This window comes from Chanodichthys erythropterus, chromosome 16 (assembly GCF_024489055.1).
Source record: "Chanodichthys erythropterus isolate Z2021 chromosome 16, ASM2448905v1, whole genome shotgun sequence".
In the NCBI taxonomy this organism is placed as follows: Eukaryota; Metazoa; Chordata; class Actinopteri; order Cypriniformes; family Xenocyprididae; genus Chanodichthys; species Chanodichthys erythropterus.
The window spans coordinates 7,691,371-7,707,884 of NC_090236.1; the positions used below are offsets into that span (position 1 = coordinate 7,691,371).

A 16,514-nucleotide genomic window follows, 5' to 3' on the forward strand; every position below is an offset into this window, starting at 1 on the left:
CATCAGTCCCACTAACATCATCATCATCAACAACAACCCCAGTAGCACAGTCCTCACTATCAGCAACCTATACATCATCTTCCTTATCTTTACCATCATCAGCAAACTCACAGCCTCCATCATCATCCCCATCTTCAACACCAATTTTAACATCATTATCATCATCAACAACGTCTTCAATACTATCTTCCACAGAATCCTCCTCATATTCACCATCCTCAGCACCATCTTCATCAGTCCCACTATCGTCATCATCATCTTCTTCAATGTTATCATCTACACCATTTTCATCACCAAAATTATCAGCACAATCATCTTCAACCCCACAATCTTCATCATCAATCTCAACATCACCACCTGCACCAACTACAACATCCTTATCATCATCATCATCATCATCATCAATAACCTCATTATCAGGTGACTATTTTAACTATTTGAATATATATATATTTAGTAATTTATTGCAATTATTAGTATAATTGACCAAAAACAGACTATTACTGCATAATTTTTATGTGAATTCAGATATTCTATATGAAGAGTCAGGAAAACATTGAAATTGATTGATTGATATGATTTAAGAAACAGTTTTCACAACTCTTAAAAGTGAGACAGTGATAGCTGCAGGTTGGAGTAATGGGCGTTTCGAAAGGTGAATTGGTACAGCAGAAACTCACCCCTAGCCCTACCCCACACCCTGACAGACAGCTTTTACAACCAATGATAAAGACCTTTCTCCACACCCATTACTCACATCTGCAGATGCCCACACTTGTAAAAACTCACAGAAGCTGAACTCCCCAACACGGTTCTGCTATTTGACCACTAGAGGGCAGTACATGATAATGTGTGACAAAATGTACAATGGCACTGATGCTAGACTGTGCATCAACGAAGAAATAATTACAGAATTTATAATCCAAAAAAATGCTTGAATTAGTTGACCCGTTTTATGATAAATCAGACAGCACTAGACCCATAAAAATTTTCTTTTGTTTTCACACCACCATTCTCAAATTATTTACCATCATCTTCACTTACAGCATCAACAGCCTTGCCATTATTTTCAACACCCCAATGGTCTTCATCACCAACCCCACCATCATCACAGACCTCACCACAGTCATCATCCTCACCAACCATGATGTCATCTTTACCCTCTTCACCATCTATGTCACCAACCAGATCCTCTTCATCTTCAACAAGCTCAGCAGAATCAACATTATCATCCACACCATCATCATCACCAATGTCACCATCTTCTTCAAACTCAACACAACCTATGTCATACTTACCATCTTTAACATCACCAACTATGCAGCCATCTTCACCATCATCACCAACCACAACACTGTCATCAACAACCGCATTTCCATCTTCCTCACCATCATCACCAATGTCACAAACTTCTTCATCCTCACCATCATCATCACCACTGACCTCACCACCATCCTCCTCTATATCATACACATCATTAACATCTTCATCATCCTCACCCCCATCATCATCTTCATCATCATCATCATCATCATCATCCTCACTACCACCAACTTCACTCCAAACTTCATTATCATCAACCCAAACAGCAAAGCCTTTACTATCAGCAACCTCTAAATCATCTTCCTCATTTTTACCATCATCAGCAAACTCACAGCCTTCATCACCAACATTAACTTCATCAACGACATCTTCAATACCATCATCTATGCCATATTCATCATCTTCAACATCTTCGCCAACATTACCAACATCTTTACTATCATCTATACCATCCTCAGCACCCTCTTTATCAGTCTCACTATTGTCGTCAACAACATCACCTTCCTCAATACTATCAACAACACCATCTTCATCAGTCCCAATATCATCATCAATCTTGCAGCCTTCATCACCATCTACACCATCTTCATCACCAATATTAATATCGTTATCAACATCTTCAATACTATCAATAACACCATCTTCAGCTTCACCATCATCAACGGCACCATCTTCTTTAAACACACTATTGTCATCATCATCTTCTTCTTCTTCAACAATACCATCTTCACCATCTTCATCACCAACAATAACATCATCAACAACATCTTCAACGCCATCATCTCCACCATATTCATCATACATAGCACCATCTTCATCAGTCCCACTAACATCATCATCATCATCAACAACAACCCCAGTAGCACAGTCCTCACTATCAGCAACCTATACATCATCTTCCTTATCTTTACCATCATCAGCAAACTCACAGCCTCCATCATCATCCCCATCTTCAACACCAATTTTAACATCATTATCATCATCAACAACGTCTTCAATACTATCTTCCACAGCATCCTCCTCATATTCACCATCCTCAGCACCATCTTCATCAGTCCCACTATCGTCATCATCGTTTTCTTCAATGTTACCATCTACACCATTTTCATCACCAAAATTATCAGCACAATCATCTTCAACCCCACAATCTTCATCGTCAATCTCAACATCACCACCTGCACCAACTACAACATCCTTATCATCATCATCATCAATAACCTCATTATCAGGTGACTATTTTAACTATTTGAATATATATTTTTAGTAATTTATTGCAATTATTAGTATAATTGACCAAATACAGACTGTTACTGCATAGTTTTTATGTGAATTCAGATATTCTATAGGAAGAGTCAGGAAAACATTGAAATTGATTGATTGATATGATTTAAGAAACAGGTTTCACAACTCTTAAAAGTGAGACAGGGATAGCTGCAGGTTGGAGTAATGGGCGTTTCGAAAGGTGAATTGGTACAGCAGAAACTCACCCCTAGCCCTACCCCACACCCTGACAGACAGCTTTTACAACCAATGATAAAGACCTTTCTCCACACCCATTACTCACATCTGCAGATGCCCACACTTGTAAAAACTCACAGAAGCTGAACTCCCCAACATGGTTCTGCTATTTGACCACTAGAGGGCAGTTCATGATAATATGTGACAAAATGTACAATGGCACTGGTGCTAGACTGTGCATCGACGAAGAAATAATTACAGAATTTATAATCCAAAAAAATGCTTGAATTAGTTGACCTGTTTTATGATAAATCAGACAGCACTAGACCCATACAAATTTTCTTTTGTTTTCACACCACCATTCTCAAATTATTTACCATCATCTTCACTTACAGCATCAACAGCCTTGCCACTATTTTCAACACCCCAATGGTCTTCATCACTAACCCCACCATCATCACAGACCTCACCACAGTCATCATCCTCACCAACCATGATGTCATCTTTACCCTCTTCACCATCTATGTCACCAACCAGATCCTCTTCATCTTCAACAAGCTCAGCAGAATCAACATTATCATCCACACCATCATCATCACCAATGTCACCATCTTCTTCAAACTCAACACAACCTATGTCATACTTACCATCTTTAACATCACCAACTATGCAGCCATCTTCACCATCATCACCAACCACAACACTGTCATCAACAACCGCATTTCCATCTTCCTCACCATCATCACCAATGTCACAAACTTCTTCATCCTCACCATCATCATCACCACTGACCTCACCACCATCCTCCTCTATATCATACACATCATTAACATCTTCATCATCCTCACCCCCATCATCATCTTCATCATCATCATCATCATCATCATCATCATCCTCACTACCACCAACTTCACTCCAAACTTCATTATCATCAACCCAAACAGCAAAGCCTTTACTATCAGCAACCTCTAAATCATCTTCCTCATTTTTACCATCATCAGCAAACTCACAGCCTTCATCACCAACATTAACTTCATCAACGACATCTTCAATACCATCATCTATGCCATATTCATCATCTTCAACATCTTCGCCAACATTACCAACATCTTTACTATCATCTATACCATCCTCAGCACCCTCTTTATCAGTCTCACTATTGTCGTCAACAACATCACCTTCCTCAATACTATCAACAACACCATCTTCATCAGTCCCAATATCATCATCAATCTTGCAGCCTTCATCACCATCTACACCATCTTCATCACCAATATTAATATCGTTATCAACATCTTCAATACTATCAATAACACCATCTTCAGCTTCACCATCATCAACGGCACCATCTTCTTTAAACACACTATTGTCATCATCATCTTCTTCTTCTTCAACAATACCATCTTCACCATCTTCATCACCAACAATAACATCATCAACAACATCTTCAACGCCATCATCTCCACCATATTCATCATACATAGCACCATCTTCATCAGTCCCACTAACATCATCATCATCATCAACAACAACCCCAGTAGCACAGTCCTCACTATCAGCAACCTATACATCATCTTCCTTATCTTTACCATCATCAGCAAACTCACAGCCTCCATCATCATCCCCATCTTCAACACCAATTTTAACATCATTATCATCATCAACAACGTCTTCAATACTATCTTCCACAGCATCCTCCTCATATTCACCATCCTCAGCACCATCTTCATCAGTCCCACTATCGTCATCATCGTTTTCTTCAATGTTACCATCTACACCATTTTCATCACCAAAATTATCAGCACAATCATCTTCAACCCCACAATCTTCATCGTCAATCTCAACATCACCACCTGCACCAACTACAACATCCTTATCATCATCATCATCAATAACCTCATTATCAGGTGACTATTTTAACTATTTGAATATATATTTTTAGTAATTTATTGCAATTATAAGTATAATTGACCAAATACAGACTGTTACTGCATAGTTTTTATGTGAATTCAGATATTCTATATGAAGAGTCAGGAAAACATTGAAATTGATTGATTGATATGATTTAAGAAACAGGTTTCACAACTCTTAAAAGTGAGACAGGGATAGCTGCAGGTTGGAGTAATGGGCGTTTCGAAAGGTGAATTGGTACAGCAGAAACTCACCCCTAGCCCTACCCCACACCCTGACAGACAGCTTTTACAACCAATGATAAAGACCTTTCTCCACACCCATTACTCACATCTGCAGATGCCCACACTTGTAAAAACTCACAGAAGCTGAACTCCCCAACACGGTTCTGCTATTTGACCACTAGAGGGCAGTACATGATAATATGTGACAAAATGTACAATGGCACTGGTGCTAGACTGTGCATCAACGAAGAAATAATTACAGAATTTATTATCCAAAAAAATGCTTGAATTAGTTGACCCGTTTTATGATAGATCAGACAGCACTAGACCCATACAAATTTTCTTATGTTTTCACACCATTATTCTCAAATTATTTACCATCATCTTCACTTACAGCATCAACAGCCTTGCCACTATTTTCAACACCCCAATGGTCTTCATCACCAACCCCACCATCATCACAGACCTCACCACAGTCATCATCCTCACCAACCATGATGCCATCTTTACCATCTTCACCATCTATGTCACCAACCAGATCCTCTTCATCTTCAACAAGCTCAGCAGAATCAACATTATCATCCACACCATCATCATCACCAATGTCACCATCTTCTTCAAACTCAACACAACCTATGTCATACTTACCATCTTTAACATCACCAACTATGCAGCCATCTTCACCATCATCAACAACCGCATTTCCATCTTCCTCACCATCATCACCAATGTCACAAACTTCTTCATCCTCACCGTCATCATCACCACTGACCTCACTACCATCCTCCTCTATATCATACACATCATTAACATCTTCATCATCCTCACCCCCATCATCATCATCATCCTCCTCACTACCACCAACTTCACTCCAAACTTCATTATCATCAACCCAAACAGCAAAGCCTTTACTATCAGCAACCTATACATCATCTTCCTTATCTTTACCATCATCAGCAAACTCACAGCCTCCATCATCATCCCCATCTTCAACACCAATTTTAACATCATTATCATCATCAACAACGTCTTCAATACTATCTTCCACAGCATCCTCCTCATATTCACCATCCTCAGCACCATCTTCATCAGTCCCACTATCGTCATCATCATCTTCTTCAATGTTATCATCTACACCATTTTCATCACCAAAATTATCAGCACAATCATCTTCAACCCCACAATCTTCATCATCAATCTCAACATCACCACCTGCACCAACTACAACATCCTTATCATCATCATCATCATCATCATCAATAACCTCATTATCAGGTGACTATTTTAACTATTTGAATATATATATATTTAGTAATTTATTGCAATTATTAGTATAATTGACCAAAAACAGACTATTACTGCATAATTTTTATGTGAATTCAGATATTCTATATGAAGAGTCAGGAAAACATTGAAATTGATTGATTGATATGATTTAAGAAACAGTTTTCACAACTCTTAAAAGTGAGACAGTGATAGCTGCAGGTTGGAGTAATGGGCGTTTCGAAAGGTGAATTGGTACAGCAGAAACTCACCCCTAGCCCTACCCCACACCCTGACAGACAGCTTTTACAACCAATGATAAAGACCTTTCTCCACACCCATTACTCACATCTGCAGATGCCCACACTTGTAAAAACTCACAGAAGCTGAACTCCCCAACACGGTTCTGCTATTTGACCACTAGAGGGCAGTACATGATAATATGTGACAAAATGTACAATGGCACTGATGCTAGACTGTGCATCAACGAAGAAATAATTACAGAATTTATAATCCAAAAAAATGCTTGAATTAGTTGACCCGTTTTATGATAAATCAGACAGCACTAGACCCATACAAATTTTCTTTTGTTTTCACACCACCATTCTCAAATTATTTACCATCATCTTCACTTACAGCATCAACAGCCTTGCCATTATTTTCAACACCCCAATGGTCTTCATCACCAACCCCACCATCATCACAGACCTCACCACAGTCATCATCCTCACCAACCATGATGCCATCTTTACCATCTTCACCATCTATGTCACCAACCAGATCCTCTTCATCTTCAACAAGCTCAGCAGAATCAACATTATCATCCACACCATCATCATCACCAATGTCACCATCTTCTTCAAACTCAACACAACCTATGTCATACTTACCATCTTTAACATCACCAACTATGCAGCCATCTTCACCATCATCACCAACCACAACACTGTCATCAACAACCGCATTTCCATCTTCCTCACCATCATCACCAATGTCACAAACTTCTTCATCCTCACCATCATCATCACCACTGACCTCACCACCATCCTCCTCTATATCATACACATCATTAACATCTTCATCATCCTCACCCCCATCATCATCTTCATCATCATCATCATCATCCTCACTACCACCAACTTCACTCCAAACTTCATTATCATCAACCCAAACAGCAAAGCCTTTACTATCAGCAACCTCTAAATCATCTTCCTCATTTTTACCATCATCAGCAAACTCACAGCCTTCATCACCAACATTAACTTCATCAACGACATCTTCAATACCATCATCTATACCATATTCATCATCTTCAACATCTTCGCCAACATTACCAACATCTTTACTATCATCTATACCATCCTCAGCACCCTCTTTATCAGTCTCACTATTGTCGTCAACATCATCACCTTCCTCAATACTATCAACAACACCATCTTCATCAGTCCCAATATCATCATCAATCTTGCAGCCTTCATCACCATCCGCACCATCTTCATCACCAATATTAATATCGTTATCAACATCTTCAATACTATCAATAACAGCATCTTCAGCTTCACCATCATCAACGGCACCATCGTCTTTAAACACACTATTGTCATCATCATCTTCTTCTTCTTCAACAATACCATCTTCACCATCTTCATCACCAACAATAACATCATCAACAACATCTTCAACGCCATCATCTCCACCATATTCATCATACATAGCACCATCTTCATCAGTCCCACTAACATCATCATCATCAACAACAACCCCAGTAGCACAATCCTCACTATCAGCAACCTATACATCATCTTCCTTATCTTTACCATCATCAGCAAACTCACAGCCTCCATCATCATCCCCATCTTCAACACCAATTTTAACATCATTATCATCATCAACAACGTCTTCAATACTATCTTCCACAGCATCCTCCTCATATTCACCATCCTCAGCACCATCTTCATCAGTCCCACTATCGTCATCATCGTTTTCTTCAATGTTACCATCTACACCATTTTCATCACCAAAATTATCAGCACAATCATCTTCAACCCCACAATCTTCATCGTCAATCTCAACATCACCACCTGCACCAACTACAACATCCTTATCATCATCATCATCATCAATAACCTCATTATCAGGTGACTATTTTAACTATTTGAATATATATTTTTAGTAATTTATTGCAATTATTAGTATAATTGACCAAATACAGACTGTTACTGCATAGTTTTTATGTGAATTCAGATATTCTATAGGAAGAGTCAGGAAAACATTGAAATTGATTGATTGATATGATTTAAGAAACAGGTTTCACAACTCTTAAAAGTGAGACAGGGATAGCTGCAGGTTGGAGTAATGGGCGTTTCGAAAGGTGAATTGGTACAGCAGAAACTCACCCCTAGCCCTACCCCACACCCTGACAGACAGCTTTTACAACCAATGATAAAGACCTTTCTCCACACCCATTACTCACATCTGCAGATGCCCACACTTGTAAAAACTCACAGAAGCTGAACTCCCCAACACGGTTCTGCTATTTGACCACTAGAGGGCAGTACATGATAATATGTGACAAAATGTACAATGGCACTGGTGCTAGACTGTGCATCAACGAAGAAATAATTACAGAATTTATAATCCAAAAAAATGCTTGAATTAGTTGACCCGTTTTATGATAGATCAGACAGCACTAGACCCATACAAATTTTCTTTTGTTTTCACACCACCATTCTCAAATTATTTACCATCATCTTCACTTACAGCATCAACAGCCTTGCCACTATTTTCAACACCCCAATGGTCTTCATCACCAACCCCACCATCATCACAGACCTCACCACAGTCATCATCCTCACCAACCATGATGCCATCTTTACCATCTTCACCATCTATGTCACCAACCAGATCCTCTTCATCTTCAACAAGCTCAGCAGAATCAACATTATCATCCACACCATCATCATCACCAATGTCACCATCTTCTTCAAACTCAACACAACCTATGTCATACTTACCATCTTTAACATCACCAACTATGCAGCCATCTTCACCATCATCACCAACCACAACACTGTCATCAACAACCGCATTTCCATCTTCCTCACCATCATCACCAATGTCACAAATTTCTTCATCCTCACCATCATCATCACCACTGACCTCACCACCATCCTCCTCTATATCATACACATCATTAACATCTTCATCATCCTCACCCCCATCATCATCATCATCATCATCCTCACTACCACCAACTTCACTCCAAACTTCATTATCATCAACCCAAACAGCAAAGCCTTTACTATCAGCAACCTCTAAATCATCTTCCTCATTTTTACCATCGTCAGCAAACTCACAGCCTTCATCACCAACATTAACTTCATCAACGACATCTTCAATACCATCATCTATGCCATATTCATCATCTTCAACATCTTCGCCAACATTACCAACATCTTTACTATCATCTATACCATCCTCAGCACCCTCTTTATCAGTCTCACTATTGTCGTCAACAACATCACCTTCCTCAATACTATCAAAAACACCATCTTCATCAGTCCCAATATCATCATCAATCTTGCAGCCTTCATCACCATCCACACCATCTTCATCACCAATATTAATATCGTTATCAACATCTTCAATACTATCAATAACAGCATCTTCAGCTTCACCATCATCAGCAGCACCATCTTCTTCAAACACACTATTGTCATCATCATCTTCTTCTTCTTCAACAATACCATCTTCACCATCTTCATCACCAACAATAACATCATCAACAACATCTTCAACGCTATCATCTCCACCATATTCATCATACATAGCACCATCTTCATCAGTCCCACTAACATCATCATCATCAACAACAACCCCAGTAGCACAGTCCTCACTATCAGCAACCTATACATCATCTTCCTTATCTTTACCATCATCAGCAAACTCACAGCCTCCATCATCATCCCCATCTTCAACACCAATTTTAACATCATTATCATCATCAACAACGTCTTCAATACTATCTTCCACAGCATCCTCCTCATATTCACCATCCTCAGCACCATCTTCATCAGTCCCACTATCGTCATCATCATCTTCTTCAATGTTATCATCTACACCATTTTCATCACCAAAATTATCAGCACAATCATCTTCAACCCCACAATCTTCATCATCAATCTCAACATCACCACCTGCACCAACTACAACATCCTTATCATCATCATCATCATCATCATCAATAACCTCATTATCAGGTGACTATTTTAACTATTTGAATATATATATATTTAGTAATTTATTGCAATTATTAGTATAATTGACCAAAAACAGACTATTACTGCATAATTTTTATGTGAATTCAGATATTCTATATGAAGAGTCAGGAAAACATTGAAATTGATTGATTGATATGATTTAAGAAACAGGTTTCACAACTCTTAAAAGTGAGACAGGGATAGCTGCAGGTTGGAGTAATGGGCGTTTCGAAAGGTGAATTGGTACAGCAGAAACTCACCCCTAGCCCTACCCCACACCCTGACAGACAGCTTTTACAACCAATGATAAAGACCTTTCTCCACACCCATTACTCACATCTGCAGATGCCTACACTTGTAAAAACTCACAGAAGCTGAACTCCCCAACACGGTTCTGCTATTTGACCACTAGAGGGCAGTACATGATAATATGTGACAAAATGTACAATGGCACTGATGCTAGACTGTGCATCAACGAAGAAATAATTACAGAATTTATAATCCAAAAAAATGCTTGAATTAGTTGACCCGTTATATGATAAATCAGACAGCACTAGACCCATACAAATTTTCTTTTGTTTTCACACCACCATTCTCAAATTATTTACCATCATCTTCACTTACAGCATCAACAGCCTTGCCATTATTTTCAACACCCCAATGGTCTTCATCACCAACCCCACCATCATCACAGACCTCACCACAGTCATCATCCTCACCAACCATGATGCCATCTTTACCATCTTCACCATCTATGTCACCAACCAGATCCTCTTCATCTTCAACAAGCTCAGCAGAATCAACATTATCATCCACACCATCATCATCACCAATGTCACCATCTTCTTCAAACTCAACACAACCTATGTCATACTTACCATCTTTAACATCACCAACTATGCAGCCATCTTCACCATCATCACCAACCACAACACTGTCATCAACAACCGCATTTCCTTCATCCTCACCATCATCACCAATGTCACAAACTTCTTCATCCTCACCATTGTCACAGCCTTTTATATCCTCACCATCATCATCACCACTGACCTCACCACCATCCTCCTCTAAATCATACACTTCATTAACATCTTCGTCATCCTCATCCCCATCATCATCATCATCATCATCATACTCACTATCACCAACTTTACTCCAACCTTCACTATCATCAACCCAAACAGCAAAGCCTTTACTATCAGCAACCTCTACATCATCTTCCTCATTTTTACAGTCATCAGCAAACTCACAGCCTTCTTCACCATTGACATCAATGATAACTTCAATACTATCTTCTATGCCGCCATCATCATCTTCACAATCTTCACAATCTTTACCATCATCTACACCATCCTCAGCACCCTCTTTATCAGTCTCACTATTGTCATCATCAACATCACTTTCATCAATACTATCAACAACACCATCTTCATCAGTCCCACTATTATCATCAATCTTGCAGCCTTCATCACCATCCACACCATCTTCATCACCAACATTAACATTGTTATCAACAGCATCTTCAATGCTATCAGCAACACCATCTACATCAACTTTACCATCATCAGCAGCACCATCTTTATCAATCGCACAATTGTCATCATCATCATCTTCTTCAACACTATCATCTACACCATCTTCATCATCTTTACCATCTTCATCACCAACATTAACATCGCTATCATCAACAGCATCTTCAATACTATCAACAACACCATCTTCATCATCTTCACCATCATCAGCAGCACCATCTTCATCAGTCACTATACAGTCATCACCATCATCATCTTCTTCAACACTATTATCTACATCATCATATTTACCATCTTCATCACCAACATTAACATCATCATCAACATCTTCAATACTATCATCTCCAGCATCTTCATCATCTTCAGCATTCATAGCACCACCTTCATCAGTCCCAATAACATCATCATCAACCCCACCAGCACAGCCCTCACTATCAGCAGCCTTCACATCATCTTCATCATCCTTACCATCAGCAAACTCTCAGCCTTCATCACCATCCACACTATCTTCATCACAAACATCTTCAATGCTACCATCTACACCATCCTCAGAACCATTTTCAATAGTCCCACTATCTTTTTCATCATCACCATCAATACTTTCATCTACAACATCATCTTCATCACCAACATTACTATCGTCTTTATCATCAACACCATTTTTAGCACCATCATCTATACCATCTTCGCCATCCTCGGCACCGTCATCTCTATCATCGACACCATCCTCATCATTTTCAGTCAAGCTATTGTCAACATCATCTTCTTCAACACTATCATTTTCATCGTTCCCAGTATCATCATCAACCCCAGCAGCACAGCCCTTACTATCAGTAACCTCTACATCATCTTCCTCATCTTTACCACCATCAGCAAACTCACAGCCTTCATCACCAACATCATCATTATCAACATCTTCAACGCTACCATCTACACCATTCTCAGAACAATTTTCGATAGTCCCACTGTCATCATTACCATCTTTATCACCAAAATTAACATCACTGTTATCATCTTCACCATTCTCAGCACCATCTTCACCTGTCCCACTATCTTCCACATCATCGGCATCAATATCGCCTCTATCATTTACACTGTCCTCATCATCTCTATCAACACCATCTTCATCATTAACAACATCATCATCAACACTATCTTCTATGCCATCATTTACACTGTCCTCATCATCTCTATCATCATCAACACCATCCTCATCTTCACCATCATCACCATCTTTAGTACTGTCAACACTAACATCATCTTTACCGTCCTCAGCAATATCTTCATCTGTGCCACAATCATTATTGTCAACCACAGCAACACAGCACTTAGTATCAGCAACCTCTACATCACCATCCTTATCATCATCAGCAAACTCTCAGTCTTTATCACCATTCCTACCTTCTTCATCACCAATATTAAAATCATCATCAACAACATCTTCGATAATATCATCTACACTATCCTCAGCATCTTCATCAGTCTCACTAACATCATCAACAACATCATCAACAACATCTTTAATACTATCATCTCCACCATCTTCATCATCTTCATCATCCATAGCACCATCTTCATTAGTGCCACAATCATCATCATTATCATCAACGCAAGCACAGCCCTCAGTATCAGCAACCTCTACATCATCTTCCTCATCCTTACCATCATCAGCAAACTCACAGCCTCCATCATCATCAGCATCATCATCTTTAATGTTACCATCATCATCTTCAACACTATCATTCACATCATCTTTATCATCTTCACCATCTTCATCACTAAAATTAACATCATCGTTATCATCTTCACCATCCTCAACACCATTCCCACTATCTTCATCATCATCACCATCAATACTATCATTTACACCATCCTCATCATCTATATCGTCATCAAAATCTTCAATAATATCATCTACACCATGTTCATCATCTTCACCACTGTCATCATCACCTTCTTTAACACTATCATCTACAGCATCTTCATCACCATCTTCATCAGTAACATTAACATCAGCTGTGACATCTTTAATAATATCATCCTTACCATCCTCAGTTCCATCTCCATCAGTCCCACTACTGTCATTATCATCATCACCATCACAACCATTTACATCATACTTATCTTCTTCACCAAGCTCACCTCATCAATCCTCACCATCTTCACAGTTACCCTCATCATCTTCATCATCAACACCAGCAATTACTCCATCTTCATCACTGCTAACTCCAGCATCATTTCCATCATCTCCATCAGCACTATCATCAGCAGCCTCATCAACAACAACAACCACCTTATTTTTATCATCCTCAGCATTATCATCACCAGTGTCACAGCCTTCTTCATCATCCTTACCATCATCATCATCATCATCATCAGTAATCTCACCACCAATAACAACAACATCATTCCCTATTTCTCCACAACTCTCATTAACTTCACCAGCTACACCACCATCTATATCATCCTCACTTTCGGCAACACCAATAATACCATCATCATCATCATCATCATCATCACTAACCTCAGCACCAATTTCACCATCCCCACCATTGTCTTCATCAGTAACTTTCCCATCATTATCACCAGCAGTAACACCATCATCCCATTTCTCTCCACAACCATCATTGACTTCACTAACTACATCACTATCTTCACCATCCTCATCATCCACACTTTCAACAACACCAATAATGCCACCAACACTAACCTCAGCACCATCTTCATCACCTCATTCACCATCCCCACCATTGTCTTCATCAATAACCTCACCACCAGCAGCAACAACACCATCACCCCCTTTTTCACCACCATCCTTGTTGACTTCACCATCTACACCACCATCTTCATCATCACCAAACTCTCAATCATTCTCTGCATCCTCATCATCACATTCACTAACCTCAGTATCATCATCCTCACCACCATCATCATCATTATCATTACAGCCATCATCACCGACCTCCCCCTCATTTAGATCATCCTCACCATCAACATTATTCTCATATAAGAAGCGAGTGACCACAGGCCTGCGTGTGTTTGTGCGTTCCAGGGCTAATAAGGAAGCAACGTTGAAGGCTGTACAGGGTGTAAGTCATTCCTAAAATAACTTTCAATAGTGCATCACAGCCTGCAGGAATTTGCTTAATCACCAACTAAGAACTGCTCCTCAATGAAAATTTTACAGCACCAAAATGGTTTCTTCAGTAATAAAACTAAAAAAAGAACAAGCATTAACAAATTTACATTAACAATGACTAGCATTAACATTGGCAACAGTACACTTAGATTAAAGGAACACTCCACTTTTTTTGAAAATAGGCTCATTTTCCAACTCCCCTAGAGTTAAACAGTTGAGTTTTACCGTTTTCGAATCCATCCAGCCGATCTCCGGTTCTGGCGGTACCACTTTTAGCATAGCTTAGCATAGTTCATTGAATCTGATTAGACCGTTAGCATCGCGCTTAAAAATGACCAAAGAGTTTTGATATTTTTGCTATTTAAAACTTGACTCTTCTGTAGTTACATCGTGTACTAAGACCGACGGAAAATGAAAAGTTGTGATTTTCTAGGCTGATATGGCTAGGAACTATACTCTCATTCAGGCGTAATAATCAAGGAACTTTGCTGCCGTTCCATGGCTGCAGCAGTGCAATGATATTACGCAGCGCCCGTGAGCCCCTGCTTGTACAGGGAACGTGCCTTGCAACCATGGAGACGTTTGTGAGAGACGCTGCGTAATATCATTGCGCCTGCTGCAGCCATGGTACAGCAGCAAAGTTCCTTGATTATTACGCTGGAATGAGAGTATAGTTCCTAGCCATATCAGCCTAGAAAATCACAACTTTTCATTTTCCGCCGGTCTTAGTACACGATTTAACTACAGAAGAGTCAAGTTTTAAATAGGAAAAATATCAAAACTCTTTGGTCATTATTAAGCGCGATGCTAACGGTCTAATCAGATTCAATGAACTATGCTAAGCTATGCTAAAAGTGGTACCGCCAGAACCGGAGATCGGCTGAATGGATTCGAAAACGGTAAAACTCAACTGTTTAACTCTAGGGGAGTTGGAAAATGAGCTTATTTTCAAAAAAAGTGGAGTGTTCCTTTAAAGAATACTGTAAGTAATATTCTTCTTCTCTGGGTTTAGTTTGCTCTTCACATGGAGGCCGTCATGAGGAGACAGCAGGCTGAAGACTGCAGGATACGAGTTTTGAATGGCACATCTATGAAAAAATCAACGTGAATCAACACATCACTGACCGTGACATCATCCACATCATATATCTGCTATATTAAAGTATCAATACCTTTGTGAATATTCACTGTTCTCATTTCCTGAGCTACAGTTAGACTATTCTTATGTTACTGCAAGGTCAAGTGGTTTGTTACTAGGTGTCTCTAGAGCATAAAATACCAGTAAACAGAACATCACTGGAACAGATGTAGGCTTACTTCTACTGTATTTTTCAATAGAGTTTGATGTTACTATACATACTCTCATATTCTGAGCAAAAATACATAGCCAACACAAATACTGGGT

General features: G+C 39.2%; 4 protein-coding genes across 4 annotated transcripts; 1 reads left to right on the plus strand and 3 right to left on the minus strand.

Annotated features, from left to right (window-relative positions):
• Window positions 1-67: 67 nt before the first annotated feature.
• Window positions 68-2,127, minus strand: LOC137003184 (uncharacterized). The gene is made up of 2 exons (XM_067363238.1): window positions 1,029-2,127; window positions 68-366 (listed from the first exon to the last, which is right to left on the minus strand). The coding sequence occupies exons 1-2, from the start codon at window positions 2,125-2,127 to the stop codon at window positions 68-70; spliced, it is 1,398 nt and encodes a 465-aa protein (XP_067219339.1).
• Window positions 2,128-2,208: 81 nt separating this feature from the next.
• Window positions 2,209-4,409, minus strand: LOC137003185 (coiled-coil domain-containing protein 1-like). Its single transcript, XM_067363239.1, has 3 exons — window positions 4,389-4,409; window positions 3,159-4,344; window positions 2,209-2,498 (listed from the first exon to the last, which is right to left on the minus strand). The coding sequence occupies exons 1-3, from the start codon at window positions 4,407-4,409 to the stop codon at window positions 2,209-2,211; spliced, it is 1,497 nt and encodes a 498-aa protein (XP_067219340.1).
• A 3,561-nt stretch (window positions 4,410-7,970) lies between these two features.
• On the minus strand, window positions 7,971-10,007 carry LOC137003187 (uncharacterized). The gene is made up of 2 exons (XM_067363242.1): window positions 8,924-10,007; window positions 7,971-8,260 (listed from the first exon to the last, which is right to left on the minus strand). The coding sequence occupies exons 1-2, from the start codon at window positions 10,005-10,007 to the stop codon at window positions 7,971-7,973; spliced, it is 1,374 nt and encodes a 457-aa protein (XP_067219343.1).
• A 1,728-nt stretch (window positions 10,008-11,735) lies between these two features.
• LOC137003189 (uncharacterized) lies at window positions 11,736-16,247 on the plus strand. The gene is made up of 3 exons (XM_067363244.1): window positions 11,736-12,310; window positions 13,463-15,059; window positions 16,122-16,247. Exons 1-3 carry the CDS (start codon window positions 11,736-11,738, stop codon window positions 16,215-16,217), a joined length of 2,268 nt encoding a protein of 755 aa, XP_067219345.1. The 3' UTR covers window positions 16,218-16,247.
• Window positions 16,248-16,514: the final 267 nt, after the last annotated feature.

Coding starts and splice junctions, on each gene's coding strand:
- LOC137003184 (XM_067363238.1), bottom strand. CDS start 2,127: ATGTATGATGAATATGGTGGAGATGATGGCGTTGAAGATGTTGTTGAT. Junction 367..1,028: donor TGCTGTAAGTGAAGATGATG/GTAAATAATTTG, acceptor AGGATGTTGTAG/TTGGTGCAGGTGGTGATGTT.
- LOC137003185 (XM_067363239.1), bottom strand. CDS start 4,409: ATGGGGATGATGATGGAGGCT. Junction 4,345..4,388: donor TGGGGATGATGATGGAGGCT/GTGAGTTTGCTG, acceptor GATGATGTATAG/GTTGCTGATAGTGAGGACTG. Junction 2,499..3,158: donor TGCTGTAAGTGAAGATGATG/GTAAATAATTTG, acceptor TAGTTGGTGCAG/GTGGTGATGTTGAGATTGAC.
- LOC137003187 (XM_067363242.1), bottom strand. CDS start 10,007: ATGTATGATGAATATGGTGGAGATGATAGCGTTGAAGATGTTGTTGAT. Junction 8,261..8,923: donor TGCTGTAAGTGAAGATGATG/GTAAATAATTTG, acceptor TAGTTGGTGCAG/GTGGTGATGTTGAGATTGAC.
- LOC137003189 (XM_067363244.1), top strand. CDS start 11,736: ATGCCGCCATCATCATCTTCACAATCTTCACAATCTTTACCATCATCT. Junction 12,311..13,462: donor TCAACATCTTCAATACTATC/ATCTCCAGCATC, acceptor AGTCTCACTAAC/ATCATCAACAACATCATCAA. Junction 15,060..16,121: donor CGTTGAAGGCTGTACAGGGT/GTAAGTCATTCC, acceptor CTCTGGGTTTAG/TTTGCTCTTCACATGGAGGC.